The 17,350-nt window shown below is 47.1% G+C and overlaps 1 protein-coding gene across 1 annotated transcript in view; it reads right to left on the reverse strand.

The window, feature by feature from the left end:
* SRFBP1 (serum response factor binding protein 1) overlaps positions 1–12,707 on the reverse strand; it is a 127,249-nt gene extending 114,542 nt beyond the window's left edge. Inside the window, exon 1 of the mRNA XM_044291125.1 lies at positions 12,556–12,707. Coding sequence (XP_044147060.1) covers positions 12,556–12,594 — 39 coding nt within the window. The 5' untranslated portion in view covers positions 12,595–12,707. The remainder of the gene's footprint in view (positions 1–12,555) is intronic.
* Positions 12,708–17,350: the final 4,643 nt, after the last annotated feature.

Below are 17,350 nucleotides of genomic sequence, written 5' to 3' on the forward strand. Positions count from 1 at the left end.
TTCCCAGGGCCATCCACCTAGCCCTGCCCCAGAAGTGGAAGAGATTGAGTGCACAGATGCCCAACCACTTATGTTTCAAGATAAGTACATGGGAGAACCATCGCAGCACGTCTCGGATGATGACAAAACACAGGTGCCAACTGCTGGGGCTTTCGAAAGTGTGCAGACCGACAAGGAGGGCAGGGGTGAAGATTGGGTGGAAGTAGGGTTGGGCGATATACCGGTATCACGATATAACGCGGTATTAAAAAAACGGCGATATGGCAATACCGCTGTATTTAGTGACGTCATAGAAGCGGTCATGTGTGTTGACCGCCTCTAAATCTGCATCCACTCCCGCCCGCCCCAGCATGAACCGATACTGGACATTTGCAGAGTACTTGTACTCGTGCAAATGTCCCCGATACCACTGCCGATACCTGCTGGCCGCTTGTGGCGGCGCTCTCAGCAGTTCGGCCGGCGTGGGGGAAGGAACTCTGTGACTCACATTCCCAGCACACGACCTCTGAGAGGACGCTGTGATCCGCGCAATTAACCCACAATTAATTGGGCGGATCACAGCATCCTCTCAGAGGTTGGGTGCCGTAAATGTTCTTCAGTCTCTGCATTGGTGGCAGTGTGCCCCCCCTCCCTCCCCAGTATTAATCATTGGTGGCAGTGGGTAGTTCCGATCGGCGTCCCAGCAGTGTAATGGCTTACCATGGCAGCCAGGACGCTACTGAAGTCCTGACTGCCATGGTATGTTAGTGAGCAGCATTATACTCACGTGCCCCGTGGCCGCCGGGCGCTCCTTCTTCTCATAGGTCTGTGCGGCGCATTGCTAATGCTATAAGCATTAGCAATGCGCCGCACAGGCAGAAGAAGGAGCGACCGGTGGCCACGGTGCACGCGAGTATAATGCTGCTCACTAAAATACTATGGCAGTCAGGACTTCAGTAGGGTCCTGGCTGTCATGCCAACCGATCGGAGCCCCAGCATTACACTGCTGGGACTCCGATCGGAACTGCCCACTGCCACCAATAATGGAGGGGGGGAGGGGGACCCTGTGGCCACTGCCACCAATGATTAATACTAGGGGGGGGGGGGGGTTGAGTTACCAGAGAGGACTGATAAGAGGGAGAGGCTGAGAGGCACATAAGAGGCTGATCAGAGGCTGGGGGGGCTGATCAGAGGCTGGGGGCTGTTTTTTGGACTTTTGGTTGGTCAGTGGTCACAAAATAAATGGTGTTATTTATTTAATTTGTATAATTGGTATCGGTGAGTACTTAAATAAGAGTATCGGTACTCGTACTCAGTCTAAAAAAGAAATGGTCTTGGGACATCCCTACTATAAACCACTCGTTCTGGTACAGAATTAACCCTGTAATGTTTTTGTTGTTACTAGAAGTCAATTGACTAGTTACAGATACCCGAAATGGTGAAAAATGACATATAAAAGTATAACAATTAACGTCTCCTTGTGACTGCCCCATACAGTGTAACGTCTCCTTGTGGCTGCCTGCATACACTATAACATCTCCTTGTGGCTGCCCCCATACAGTGTAACGTCTCCTTGTGGCTGCCCCCATACAGTGTTACCTGTGTAGTTCGTGGGAAGAGGCCGTGGTCACACACAGCCACCAGCACAGATCTCCCAAACACTGGAGCGGAAGAGGAAGTACTCCCCTACCCACCCGCGATCCCTGGCCCTGAATGCCAGCATTTGAAAATTACTGGCCTTTGAAATGCTGTCATTCCGTCTGGTGGAGACGGAGAGTTTTAAAAGCCTTATGGCGTTGGCTGTCCCACAGTACGTCGTGCCCAGACGCGCCATCCCTTCCCTGCACAACCAAGTGGGTGACAAAATCAGGTGTGCACTGCGCAACGTCCACCTAACTACGGATACGTGGACCAGTAAGCACGGTCAGGGACGTTATATCTCCCTAACAGCACACTGGGTAAATGCAGTGGTGGCTGGGCCTGAGGCGGATAGCAGTTTGGCGCATGTCCTTCTACCACCAAGGATTGCAGGGCGCTTCAGTTTGCCTCCTGTTGCTTCCTCCTCCTACTCCGCTTCTTCATCCTCTAACGCCTCCTCATCCGGTCAGCGTAACACCTTCACCACCAACTTCAGCACAGCCAGGGGTAAACGACAGCAGGCAGTTTTAAAACGTATCTGTTTTGGGGACATACCCCACACCGCGCAGGAGCTGTGGACGGGCCTTGAACAACAGACCAATGAGTGGTTTGTGCCAGTCAGCCTCAAGCCCGGCCTGGTGGTGTGCGATAATGGGCGAAATCTCGTAGCAGCTCTGGGACTAGCCGGTTTGACGCACATCCCTTGCCTGGCGCAGGTGCTGAATTTGGTGGTGCAGAGATTCCTTAAAAATTACCCCAATATGTCAGAGCTGCTGCATAAAGTGTGGGCCGTCTGTGCGCGCTTTCAGCTTTCTCACCCTGCTGCTCGCCTGTCAGCGCTGCAGCGTAACTTCGGCCTTCCAGCTCACCACCTCATATGCGACATGCCCACAAAGTGGAACTCCACCTCGCACATGGTGGCCAGACTGTGCGAGCAGTAGCAGCAGATAGTGGAGTTTCAGCTGTAGCACACACGGGTGAGTCACTCTGCGGATCAGCACCACTTCACCACCAATGACTGGGCCTCGATGCGAGACCTGTGTTCCTTGTTGCGCTGTTTCGAGTACTCCGCCAGCGTGACCAGTGCCGATAACGCTGTTCTCAGCGTTACAATCCTACTTATATGCCTCCTTGAAAAAACGCTGCTGGCGATGATGGAAGAGGATGTGGCACAGGAGGAGGAGAAGGAAGAGGGATCATTTCGTAGGGTTTCTGGCCAGTCATTCACAAGTGGCTCACATCATACCTTACAGTCCAGACATTTAAAGCCAGATTTATCATTAGCTCAAGTCAAAATAGAGGAGTGAAAAAGTCGGAAATTTTTGCACAATGGCTAAAACTGCGCATAAATTTGCTACTTTTATTGGCCTTGCACTATGCTCGCCAGTTTTCTGAAAGTGGGCGTGTTTTCTTATGTAAATGAATCTCTAGACAGGTTTACTATTGCGACAATTTATAAAAGTTGCTAAATATTGCGCAATTTCACTCCAGTGAGGACCATTCTTATCTTTTGCGACTTTTTAATATAACATGCGACTTTTTCGTAAAGACGTGCGACTTTTGTAAAGCCTCTTACTGTAGGATAAACTGCTACCGTCAAACCACATTTATCACAGTATTAAAGGACCATTAATAAATCTGACTTAGCCAAAAGTGACTTTAGACATATGTAAAAGTGGAGTAAGATGTAAGTGTAATGATAAATCTGGCCCTTAGTGTCTCCCACTCGCACACCACTTCCTTGTCTCTTCCCCTCCTTGCCTATTAGCATCACTCAAGGCTCTGTCCTAGGGCCACTGCTCTTCTCAATCTACACCTTAGGCCTAGGACAGCTCAAAGGCCTCTTTCGGGCTTGCGGGAAAAGGTGCGGGTGCGTTGCGGGAACATGCGCGATTTTTCTGCGCGAGTGTAAAACATTGTAATGCGTTTTGCACGCGCGTGAGAAAAATCTGCATGTTTGGTACCCAAACCCGAACTTCTTCACAGAAGTTCGGGCTTGGGATCGGTGTTCTGTAGATTGTATTATTTTCCCTTATAACATGGTTCTAAAGGGAAAATAATAGCATTCTGAATACAGAATGCATAGTACCATAGCGCTGGAGGGGTTAAAAAAAATTAAAAATAATTTAACTCACCCTAATCCACTTGCTCGCGCAGCCCGGCTTCTCTTCTGTCTTCTTTTTTGCTGTGTGCAGGAAAAGGACCTGTGGTGACGTCACTCCGGTCATCACATGATCCATCACCATGGTAAAAAATCATGTGAAGGAGCATGTGATGACCGGAGTGACGTCACCACAGGTCCTTTTCCTGCACACAGCAAAAAAGAAGACAGAAGGAGATGCCGGCTGCGCGAGCAAGAGGATTAAGGTGAGTTTAATTATTATTATTTTTTTTAACCCCTCCAGCGCTATGGTACTAGCATTCTGTATTCAGAATGCTATTATTTTCCCTTATAATTATGTTATAAGGGAAAATAATAATGATCAGGTCTCCATCCCGATCGTCTCCTAGCAACCGTGCGTGAAAATCGCACTGCATCCGCACTTGCTTGCGATTTTCATGCAACCCCATTCATTTCTATGGGGCCTGCGTTACATGAAAAACACACAAAGAGGAGCATGCTGCGATTTTCACGCAACGCACAAGTGATGCGTGAAAATCACCGCTCGTGTGCACAGCCCCATATAAATGAATGGGTCAAGATCCAGTGCGGGTGCAATGCGTTCAACTCACGCATCGCATCCGCGCAGAAATACTCGCCCGTGTGAAAGGGGCCAAAGAGTCCTATGGCTTTCAATATCACTTCTATGCTGACAACACGCAAAAGTACCTCTCTGGTCCAGTTATCACCACCTTTCTTATATAGATTCCCACATTGCCTATCCTCTATAGCAGTGGTGGGCAACCTGCAGCACTCCAGCTGTTGCGAAACTACAATTCCCAGCATGCTCTATATATTTCTATAAGTTCTGAGAAGAGAAAACTATACAGGGAGTTGTAGTTTCCCAACAGCTGGAGTGCCGAAGGTTGCCACCCCTGCTCCATAGCCTGCTTTTTCTCCTCTCACTTTCTTAAGGTGGTTATCCAACACCTATAATGCCCCCCCCCCCCAAAATGCCACGGCACCTCATACAGGTTATACTTACCCCCACTCCCCAGCACCCGCGTCGCTCCCGATGCCAACACAGACCTGCATCTCCCCGTCACGCGGATCAAAATATGCGGCAACGGGGAGGAGGAAGGGTGTTGTGGCAGCCAATAGCTGGCTGCAACGGGGACGAGCCTCCCAAACATTGCGGGTGACACGACTCCCAGCCCCCTATTCAGACCTTTCTATCACAGACATGGGCTGCACAATCTCCCTGGTCAACCAAGTCTGCTGCCTTGGGTAACCTTCAATTCTGCTCTGTCTTTCAAAAAGCACATCCAAGCCCTTTCCACCTCCTGCAGCTCAAAAATAACTCTCGGATCTGCACATTCCTTAAGAGTGTGCAAAAATGCTTGTACATGCCCTCGCCATCTCCCGCCTAGACTACTGTAACATCCTCCTCTGTTGCCACCCATCTAGCACTCTGTCACCCGACTAATCCACCTCTCCCCCATTACTCTCTTGCCTCTTCTCTGCCAATCCTTTGACTGGTTCCCTGTTACCCAGAGAATCCAGTAGAAAACACTAACTATGACATATAAGGCCGTCCATAACCTGTACCCTCCGTACATCTCTGAGCTACTTTCCCTATACATCCCCACAAGTAATCTCCGATCCTCACAAGACCTTCTTCTCTCCTCTTATCACCTCTTCCCACAATCGCCTCCAACATTTCTCCCATGTATCCCCCATACTCTGGAACTCTCTACCGCAACATATCAGAAAGTGTAAACCTTCAAAAGAAACCTGAAGACCCACCTGTTCAGACAAGTCTACAACCTACAGTAACCCTGCTGCTACTACACCGCCATGACCAGCTTTACCTCACCGTGTCCTTCTCCCATCCCTTGTAGATTGTAAGCCCTCACGGGCAGGACCCTGTCTCCTTCCGTACTAGTTTGCCCTAAGCATGAACAAGACGAGTTACAATTGTCTGTATTATGCATGTACACCCCTTTTCACATGTACAGCACCATGGAATGAATAGTGCTTAAATAAATAATAATGGCTAAAGAATTTGGCATATTAATGTGAAAGTATTTGCCACAAAATATGAAAAATAGTCCATGAAAGATGGTTCAAAACGAATTATGGGGCATCTATTAAAATTACACAAGTAGAAAAAATAAATAAAGGGCAAGCCAGAATGTAAATCACTACAATATGTTAGTGGACCAGACAAGAAGACAGTAATAGCATACATATGTTGATAGTGTGCTGCCATCTAGAGTATGTACTTGGTATTGCACTCTGTTTTGTTACAGTAGCATTTTCCCATTCTGTTAAAAGGACCTGTCACCACAAAATGCAATGCAATCTGACAGCGCCATGTTATAGAGCAGGTGGAGCTGAGCAGATTGATATATATTTTTGGTGGGAAAAGATTGAGAAAACCTGTAATTTACACATTTATATATCTTTGCTTTTTCCACCTCCTGTGAATAACTATGGGTACAGGGAGGAGGTGTTATCAGTGACTGATAGCATTGTGTGCATAAGGCCGAATGCACACGGCCATGTTCCGCGGTATGCTGGGCTGGATTTCTGTTCAGAGCAGGAGCGCACGGCGTCATTGGTTGCTATGACGCCTTGCGATTCATGCCGCCGCTGCTGTACAGTAATACACTCATATAGTGTATTACTGTACAGCAGCGGCGGCATGAAGCGCACGGCGTCATAGCAACCAATAACGCCGTGCGCTCCTGCTCTGAACAGGAATCCAGCCCGGCATACCACGGACCGCTCTCGGCCGCGGAACATGGCCGTGTGCATTCGGCCCAAGTGCACATAGGGAGATACCAGTGGCGGACAGCTAACACCTCCCTCCTGTACTGGGCTGCAGATATAAATGTAAAAATGACACGTTTTACTGAATCTTTTCTTATAAAACTACAAATCAATCTGCTCAGCTTCTCCTACTCTGTAAGGCTTTCACACCAGCGTTTTCCCTTTCCCCTATTGAGATCCGTCATAGGACCTCAATAGCAGGAAAAAGCTTCAGTTTTGTCCCCATTCTTTGTCAATAGGGACAAAACTGAACTGAAGGGAACGAAGTGCACCTGAATGCATTCTGTTCCATTGCGGACAAAGTAACGCAGCAAGCAGCGTTTTTGAGTGAGTCATGAGATTCTCGGGCACAATAGAAAACGGATCCGTTCCCCACTGACTTTTAATAGAGTTCATGACAGATCTGTCTTGGCGTCCGCCCGCCCCTGCACCTTGCATAGCACCGAGTACAAAACTACAAACATTACTTCCTCTCGCTCCTGGCTCCTTCTTGCTCCGCCTCCCTCAGTCAAGTCTCCAGACTCCACCCACCATCTGACATCACCGTCCGTCACCCCTCTGTACCGGTTCTATTGTATATGTGGCGAACTCTGTGTGAGTACTGGTGTCTCTGGAGAGACTTTTCCTGCGGCTGCCTCGCTAGTGTGCGCTCTGGTGACAAAATTAGAAACGTATTACTTCCCGCAGCGGCCGGCTCCGGCTCTCCCTCCTCCTTGCTCCCATATTCAAATCTCCACCCACCGGCATCTGATGTCAGAATCGGAGCACACAAGCGAGGCAGCTGGGGGAAAGGTATATCGCAAAGTATTACTGTACGTATGGTGGCCTGTGGCCCCCATACAGTGTAACGTCTCCTTGTGGCCGCCCCCATACAGTGTAACGTCTCCTTGTGGCCGCCCCCATACAGTGTAACGTCTCCTTGTGGCCGCCCCCATACAGTGTAACGTCTCCTTGTGGCCGCCCCCATACAGTGTAACGTCTCCTTGTGGCCGCCCCCATACAGTGTAACGTCTCCTTGTGGCCGCCCCCATACAGTGTAACGTCTCCTTGTGGCCGCCCCCATACAGTGTAACGTCTCCTTGTGGCCGCCCCCATACAGTGTAACGTCTCCTTGTGGCCGCCCCCATACAGTGTAACGTCTCCTTGTGGCCGCCCCCATACAGTGTAACGTCTCCTTGTGGCCGCCCCCATACAGTGCAACGTCTCCTTGTGGCCGCCCCCATACAGTGCAACGTCTCCTTGTGGCCGCCCCCATACAGTGCAACATCTCCTTGTGGCCGCCCCCATACAGTGCAACATCTCCTTGTGGCCGCCCCCATACAGTGCAACGTCTCCTTGTGGCCGCCCCCATACAGTGTAACGTCTCCTTGTGGCCGCCCCCATACAGTGTAACGTCTCCTTGTGGCCGCCCCCATACAGTGTAACGTCTCCTTGTGGCCGCCCCTATACAGTATAACGTCTCCTTGATCAAGTGGATAAGGTGAGTAATTTTTGTTTATTTTTTTAACTACAGTTTACTAAGCATTCTGTATTCAGAATGCTATTATTTTCCCTTATAACCATGTTTTAAGGGAAAATAATACAGGAAATACACATTTAAATGGGGTCTGGGGTTGCTTTCATCCCCATCATCTCCTAGCAACCATGCGTGAAAATCGCACTGCATCCGCACATTCATTTCTATGGGGCCTGCGTTGTGTGAATAACGCAGAATAAAGAACCTGCTGCGATTTTCGCGCAACACACCGCTCATCTGCACAGCCCCATTGAAGTGAATGGGTCCGGATTCAGTGCGGGTGCAATGCGTTCACCTCTGTATTATATATAAAAAAAATGGTAAATAAAAGGCTGTTGGACCATTACATTTTTTATAAAGGCTCTGTATGGTTTAAATAAAACACTGACAAGGGACCATGCAGTGCCAGAATGGGAGCAGTGGGGATCAGTAAGGAGAGTATTACTTACTTTATACCATGCAGGACTTTTTAAAAACAATTTTAAATGGCCAGTCAAACCCTGTAACCCTTTTCAGCACCAAGGTGTAACTGTACAGTCCAAGGTGCAGGAGGGATACACGCGGGTGGGCTCACAAGGTGATCCTGCTCTATTCGCGGCAGGTGCTAGCTGTGTTATACAGCTGACCAGGTAATTACCAGGATTGGAGATGACTCCTCAGATGCCACAGTCAATGGCAACCACAGCCACTGTAGGGTTGCCATACGGTAAAAGTGTTCCCAGACTAAGATCAGGGAACCTGTTACACTGTACTAATAGCCCGAAGCCTCAGGAAGGCTTCGGCAGCTATTAGTGGAATATACCAAAATAGGCCATTAAGTGGCAGCACTGTATTGTTATATTGAAAATGAAGTGTTCAGTGATGGCTATATAGCCACCAATACAATAGTCAATCTAATGATTGGCAGTTATAGTCACCCAGGGTGACATTAAAAAGTAAAAAAAAAAAAAAAAAAAAGGAATAAAAAGTGGTCAAAAAGTCATATGTACCCCAAAATGGTACCAATGAAAGCTACAGCCAAAAACAGGCCTTCGTACAGCTCTGCAGATAGAAATATAAAAAAATTTATGGGTGTCAGAATATGGCGATGCAAAGAAACTCTTTAAAGTTTTTTTTTAGTAAAACATAATAAAACAACATAAATTTGGCATTGCTGTAATCGTACTAACACACAGAATAAGGTCATCATGTCAAGTATAAAGTGCCAATAAAAATACTTATTCCACAAAAAAGCCCTCACAAAAACAAAATTGGCCCAGTCCTGAGGGGGTTAAGGTGAAAGTAGTAAGGGGGTTCTTGGTAAGGCCTATTTCACGAGTCAGTGATGACGTCCACAACAAGACGGTCAGTATTTCATCGGGAAGATGTTTATGAAGGGTTAGGGAAAGGTCCACGTGCACTGCTAGGCTGAAAAGGGATTTCCTGAGCATCTCCTAACAATGGTCAGTGAAAAATACTGACAGAACACGTGGTTTTCACAGACACATTGGAGGAGATTTATCAAAACTGGTGTAAAGTAGAACTGGCTTAGTTGCCGATAGCAACCAATAAGATTCCACTTTTCATTTCCCAAAGGAGCTGTGAGAAATGAAAAGTGGAATCCGATTGGTTGCTATGGGCAACTAAGCCAGTTCTACTTTACACCAGTTTTGCTAAATCTCCTTCACAAACTTCAATGGATACGTCTGGGCTTCATCAATGACCAAAGTACTGCAGGTCTCCATTGTTTTACCACTGCCCCCCGATCAATGGAAAAACAAGTATACGTGAATATAGGGAGAAAGAGGACTGAGCCAATATGATTTTTTCGCTTTATATGGCAACAATTTTGAATTCGTTAAGGTCTCATTTGCATTTTTGCGGATTGGATGAGGACCCATTCATTTGTTTGTCCCTTTTGGCCAGCCTTCAAAAAGAAGGAGAGACGAGAATAGGACATTTCTAAAGAAGATTTATTTTTTTAAATGGCGCCGTGATATGGATGTGATCTGTGTTTTGGGAACCGCCAAACACATGCGGCTGTGTCATTGAGGCCTAAAGGGGTACTCCCATTTTAGGCCATGTTTGAATCTGTGGCAAGTTGATCCAGCAAAAATGCCAGCTGTCGGCCAAACCCTGGAATTTATGATGGAAAGCGTCTGGATCACCGCCGGACCTCATTACAGTCAATGAGGATCTGGCAATGAACTATAGAATCGCCAATGTCAGAGCTGGATCTGCTGGCGGAGATGAGAAGGAACCCGTAGGCTACTTTCACACTAGCGTTTTGAATTCCGCTACTGAGATCCGTCATAGGAAAACGGATCTGTCCCCCATTGACTTTCAATGGTGTTCAAGACTGATCCGTCATGGCTATAGAAGACATAATACAACCGGATCCGTTCATGACCCGGATCCGGTTGTATTATGGTAATGGAAGCGTTTTTGAATATCCATGACGGATCCTCAAAAAACGCTAGTGTGAAAGTAGCCTTACACCTGCTTCACACTTGCATTGTGGCTTTCCGGTTTTGAGATTCAGCAGAGGAACTGAAAACCAGGCCAAAATGGATCATTTTGTCCCCATTCATTGTCAATAGAGACAAAACTGATTAGGATGAGTTCCATTCCGTTTTGTTGCATTTTAGACCGGACACAAAACCGCTACAAGCTGTGGTTCTGTGTCTGGTCTGTGAAACATAACGAAGCGGATCCGGCATGAAAATCGATGTAGGTTAAGGCTAAGGCTACACTGCGACACTGATGTCGCTCGACAATTTTTATAATGATAGTCTATAATGTGCGACATGCTGCGACTGCAACACGACAGTAGCAAAAAATCCATCCAAGATGGATTTTTCTGCGACTGTCACGTCGCAGTATGTCGCATGTCGCAGTGCGACACCATAGACTATCATTATAAAAACTGTCGCACGACACATGTTGCAGTGTAGTTGTGCCCTACATGTTGGTCGTGTAGCCCTAGTCTAAGGGTACTTTCACACTTGCATTGTTGGATTCCGGCAAGCAGTTCCGTCTGTATACAAACAAATGCATTTGTGAGACGGATCCGGATGCATTGCAATACCAGATCCGTCTCTCCGGTTGTCATCTGGAAAAACGAATCCAGTATTAATTTATTTTCACATTTTTAAAGGTCTGCGCATGCAAACCGCAAAACAGGGTCTGTTTTTCCGGAACACTTAGTGCCGGATCTAGCATTAATGCATTTCAATGGAAAATAATGCCGGATCTGGCATTCTGGCAAGTGTTCTGGAATTTTGAACAGAGAAAAAAAAAAAAATCTGTCCAAAAACCATACAGTGACTGAACTGAAGACATCCTGAACAGATTGCTCTCCATTCAGAATGAATAAGGCTAGTTTCACACTAGCGGCAGGGGACTCCGGCAGGCTGTTCCGGCGGGTGAACAGCCTGTCGGATTCATCCTGCCGCTAGTTCACTGCATGCAGTACTTTTAGTCCGGCTGCCTCTAGCCGTGCACTGCCATGCCGACCCCAGAACTCCGCCCCCGCGGACGGAGCGGCAGTCTAGGGGCACACGTGAACTAGCAGCAGGACGGATCCGACAGGCTGTTCACCCGCCGGAACAGCCTGGCGTAGTCCCCTGCCGTTAAGGCTACTTTCACACTTGCAGCAGAGTGGTCCGGCAAGCAGTTCCGTCGCCAATCTGCATGCAAACGGAAAGCATTTGTAGACGGATCCATCTCACAAATGCATTGCAAGAACAGATCCGTCTCTCCATGTGTCATCCGGAGAAACAGATCCGTTATAAAAAAAAATTCACATTTTTACCGGTCTGCGCGGACGGATCCGGAATTGCTGTATTTTTAATGCCGGATCCAGCACTAATACATTTCAATGTAAATTAATGCCTGATCCGGCATTCCAGCAACTGATCCGAAATTTTGGACGGAGATAATACTGCAGCATGCGCGGTATTTCCTCCGTCCAAAGCGCCGATCAGTGACTGAACTGATGACATCCTGAACGGATTGCTCTCCATTCAGAATCCATGGGGATAAAACTGATCAGTTTTTTTCCGGTCTAGAACCCCTAGGACAGAACTCAGTGCCGGAAAAGTTTAACACAAGTGTGAAAGTACCCTAATGGAGGCGTTTTTGCTGAACCCTACCGGATCCAGCAAAAACGCTAGTGTGAAAGTATAATGGTGTCAGATCCAGATTTTTTGGTTGACAAAAAAAAACAGGGCCATCGCCCATTGATTTTCGCAACAGAACCGGTTTGCTCGGCACGGATCCGTTTAATTCTCGTAGACATTATGGTGTCTCCGGAGGAAGTGAGAACTCTTGGAGCAGATATCTACTTCTAACAAATACAGACGTAGCATAGAACCCCATGGCAGTGCACTGCATCTCAACCTCTGTGCCTCAAGACACCATTGAGCAACAGTAACTTCTCAGGGAAGGACCCCTGGTGGATGAGCATTAGATTATGATGACAGCGCATGTACATTGCCGCCCTCACCTCATTATTCAGGTTCAGCACAGGAGCCGCAGCCGTCATGATCACTGAGACACCGGGATCCCGCACCAGACTCCCACACCGTGGATGCTAGTGTGCTGGAGGACCTTCAGTGACATCACAGCCATGTGACCAGTCACATGTGTGGGCGGAGTCAGGCTCCGAGGAAGTAATTGTATGAGGCAAGTTCCTTAGGCTCCTGTAGCGCACACTGCAAAGATTAGCCAGCTCCTCCCACACGTGATTGATCACATGGTCGTGATGTCATCAAAGGTCCTTGAGCGCTGGCTAAACGCAACTTCCTGTACACCGACCAGACCCATGTGTCTATGATATAAACACAACCACACATGTCTGACTGACTGACTACGGAAGCCGGCCAGGAGCAAAGCTGTCTTATTGCTTCGGAATGAAGTTAACTGGCTGCTTAAGCACGTGTGCAGTGACAAGTGTGTGCGTAAATATATATATATATATATATATATATATATATATAGGCACATTTTAGTGAGTTCCATTCAAGCTAGTCAAAGAACCTTTTAGCTGTTATGCTGTTTGTGTATTTTCATCTTATTTGTGACAGCTTTTTTTGCTACAATTTTGTGTAGGATAATATTGTTTTTGGCAATTATTAGGCTTTAAGTAATTGAAAAATAAATTTAGAAAAAAAAAAACCCAATTAGTATTTATGTGTTGTACCTCCCAACTTTTGAAAAGAAGGAAGAGGGACACTATGTGCGGTGCACGTGCAATGAGCAGGACCGTTGTACGGTTACACGGACGCCAAGTTATGCAGTGGGTCAGGATATGGGTATAATAGTCTAAAGTTTTGTTTGTGACGCCAATTGCAGCGTGTGCAGGGTACTGTCACAGGGCTCTTTAAGGTGTTATAACTCACGTCCCAGGTTAGGAATGCCAGAGTGGTGTAATGTCTGTGTGTGGTAGTGGTAATAGTGTCAACGGCGTCTCCTACCTGGGTACGGCTGGACTCCTGGATCCTGGCTCACTTGCAATAAAATGAGTGTAGTGCTAGTAGGAGTAATAGAGGAATTTGCAGCAGTAATTGAGATCCAGACCTTTGGTAAAATTCAAACTTGTCTTTACTGATTGTAACTTTCATCCAAGTAAGGTACAGCTTTAGTCTTAGGTCCCAGCAGGTATTGGCAATGGTTGGCAGGAATTTATCTTCTGCTCTCTCATGTATCTGGAGCTTTGCAGGAAAGGACGTCTGCTTTGTAGCTCGAAACTGTGGCAGGAATTTGGCTTCTGCACTTTCTGCTGTATGGGGACTGACTAGCTGAGGAGGAATATGGCTTCTCATGGGTCTATGAACTGTACGCAGTTATCTTCTCAGGGTATGCTTCTTCCTGGAACTGGAATTGTCTGCTTGCTTCTTCCAGCTGAGACTACAGGGCTCAGGCTGGGGAAGATGATCAATGTCTTAGCCGAGACAAGATCCTGGCTTGATTCCCTATATCTGGGAGCTCCTAACACACACAGCCTTCCCCTAGCAGGGGTGACTGGCACCAGTGCAGTTTCTAGGGTAAAATTTCTCTCAGGGCGAGTGTTAACCCCCCCCCCCCCCCCCCCATCCCCATCAAAATTGCTTGATGAAATCATATCAGAAGAGTACTTGCAACTATCTCACCATATATATATATCGTAAGGGGTTACACTCTCAGGCTGGGCGGCGATGACAGATTCTCTTGCAGACCACAGGGTTAAAGTCCAAATGCTGCTTTATTTATCACACTCCGGCAATACAGGCAACCCCAGTTATAATTCACTGGGTAAGTTGAAGGTCCAGCACCACAAAACATAAATCAAACTGAAATAAAATAAACACCTGCCCGTCTGGGCCCTGGCTAATACAGTGAAGATCCTAGCTCAGCTATTGAACACAGATCACACAGAGAACTCTGCTTCTCTAGCCAGCAGGGCAGCCAGCTTCCCAGGCTTTCTCCAGGCATTCCTCTCCTCAGACTGATAGCATGGACTGTGCTTTATTTCCTCTTCAGCTGGGATCCCTCAGGCTAGGGGAAAACCTGTCCTGGATTTTATTTACCTCACCCAGTTAAGGAAGCTGGGTGGGATATACACCCCTTCCAGGACTTTACCATACACTTTTCTGTTCACCTTACCACATATCCCCCCCCCCCCCCCCCCCCCCACACACACACACACTCTTCTCCAGAAGTCTGGATATTTTTAGCCAACAAGCAGTGTATCCTGGACAAAGCATCTGTGTTCCCCTGTAATTTCCCCGGCCTATGTTCAACCTTGAAATTAAAATTTTGCAGGGAGAGAAACCACCTGGTCACTCTTCCGTTTTTCTCCCTGTTTTGTTTCATCCAAGTTAAAGGAGCGTGATCTGTTACCAACAGAAATTTCCTACCCAGCAGGTAATATTTAAGTGACTCCAGAGCCCATTTAATGACTAGACACTCTCGTTCCACTATGGCATCATTTTTCTCTGCTGGGGTCAACTTCCTACTTAGGTACATCACTGGGTGCTCCTCCCCATTTATCACTTGTGACAGGACCGCTCCCAAGCCTGTCTCAGATGCATCAGTCTGGACCAGAAACTCTTTTCTGAAATTCGGGGAAATGAGCACCGGCTGTTGACAGAGAGTGGACTTTAGGCTTTGAAAGGCCTTTTCTGCCTCTGGGGTCCACTTCACCATTACTGACTTAGGGCCTTTCGTTAAGTCAGTCAATGGTGTTGCCATCGAGGCAAAATTCGGTACGAACCGGCAGTAGTACCCTGTCATGCCAAGGAAGGCCCTGACTTGTTTCTTCGTTAAGGCCCTAGGCCAGTCTTGTATCGCCTCTACTTTATTGATCTGGGGTTTAACCAACCCTTTACTAATAATGTAGCCCAGATATTTTGCTTCCTCTAGACCCACTGCACACTTCTCAGGGTTTATGGTTAGGCCAGCATCACTAATGGAGTCTATAACAGCCTGTACCTTCCAGAGGTGACTTCTCCAATCAGATGACCACATCATCAAGGTAAGCGGCAGCATAGTCACGATGTGGCTTTAAGATCAGGTCCTTCAACCTCTGAAATGTAGCAGGGGCTCCATGTAACCCGAACTGCATCACTGTGTACTGGAACAGCCCCTCTGGAGTGGAGAATGCCGTCTTTTCTTTTGCATCATCTGATAATGGTATCTGCCAATACCCTTTTGTAAGGTCAAGGGTCGTGATGTACCTTACTTTCCCAAGCCTCTCAATTAGTTCGTCTACTCTGGGCATGGGGTACGCATCGAACTTTGATACCTCATTTAGCTTCCGGAAATCATTACAAAATCTCCAAGTCCCATTAGGCTTTGGGATTAAGACAATAGGGCTTGACCACTCACTGGTAGATTTCTCAATGACCCCTAACAGAGGATACCGCTTTTCTGCGTGCTTCTGGTGCCCTGTAGGGCTTTAGATTCACCTTACTGTGGGGTTCAGTTCTCACGGACTGTTCTATCAGGTGGGTACGGCCTGGTAGGTCAGAAAACCTTCCTCTATTTTTCTGTAGAAACTCCTTTACTTCTTGTTTCTGGGGTACTGACAATGCCTCACTCATTTTTACCGGAGGAATTGGTGGTGACACCTCCTTACTCATGGTCTGTGCGGCCACCAATGACTCCCGATCTTTCCATGGCTTAATCAGATTTACGTGGTAAATCTGGTAGGGTTTTCTCCTTCCTGGTTGGTGCACCTTATAGCACCTTATAGTTTACCTCGCCCACTTTTTCCACAACCTCGTAGGGACCCTGCCACTTTGCCAGAAACTTAGTTTCTACAGTGGGAACTAGAATCAGGACCCTATCCCCGGGATTAAAGTCTCTTACCTTGGCAGGCCTGTTATAAATTTTGCTTTGAGCCTCCTGGGCTGTTTTCAGATGTCATTTAACAATGGGCATTACTGTCGCTATCCTGTCTTGCATGTCAGCTTTGTTTGTGACCTTGCTATTGTGTTTTTCCCTGTGTACTATGTGACCTCCTGGCTTTTGACTTTTGCTTCCCTGACTCTGAATCACAGGCTATACTGTAAAATGGAACTTTTGCGAGTCCTCACGGATCAGGTACATAGTCTTGCCCAAATGGTTCAGGAATTGGGAGAAAGGCTGCAGCAGCAGGAGCTGCTTCAGACCCTGCGTATAGCGGCCACCTCCACTCAGAACCCTGAACCTCATGTTAAATTTCCCGATCGTTTTCCAGGGGATCGCAAATTGTTTCTAACATTTAAGGAAAGTTGTAAGCTTTATTTTCGTTTACGCCCTCATTATTCAGGTCCTGAGAGTGGGAATCATGATCTCTTTGCTGCAGGGGGACCCACAAGAATGGGCTTTCTCTCTCCCCATGGACTTCCCTTGCCTAATTTCTGTTAAAATGTTTTTTCAGGCTTTGGGTGTATTATATAACGAACCTGACAAGTCGACTGTAGCTGAGTCCCAATTAAAATCTCTGAGTCAGGGGGACAGACCTGTGGAAGAATACTGCACCCAATTTCGGAAGTGGTGCGTTTACCACATTTATCACAGTATTAACGGACCATTGATAAATCTGCAAGTAGTGAAGAAGATGCACAGAGGTGTTGATCCTCCAAAAAGGGTGCTCACAGTCCCACAGTGTCACCCCACTGTTGAGTAGGACAAAAATATTTAAATAAAAAGACTGGGCACACCTAGGATATAGGATCAGTCAGTTTAATTAGTAAAATATTTTAATTATTAATATATAAAACAAAGTATTAGAAATCGTAAAATACCAATGCAGTAGAAACTATAATATGACCTTA

This window comes from Bufo gargarizans, chromosome 1 (assembly GCF_014858855.1).
Source record: "Bufo gargarizans isolate SCDJY-AF-19 chromosome 1, ASM1485885v1, whole genome shotgun sequence".
Taxonomy (NCBI): Eukaryota; Metazoa; Chordata; class Amphibia; order Anura; family Bufonidae; genus Bufo; species Bufo gargarizans.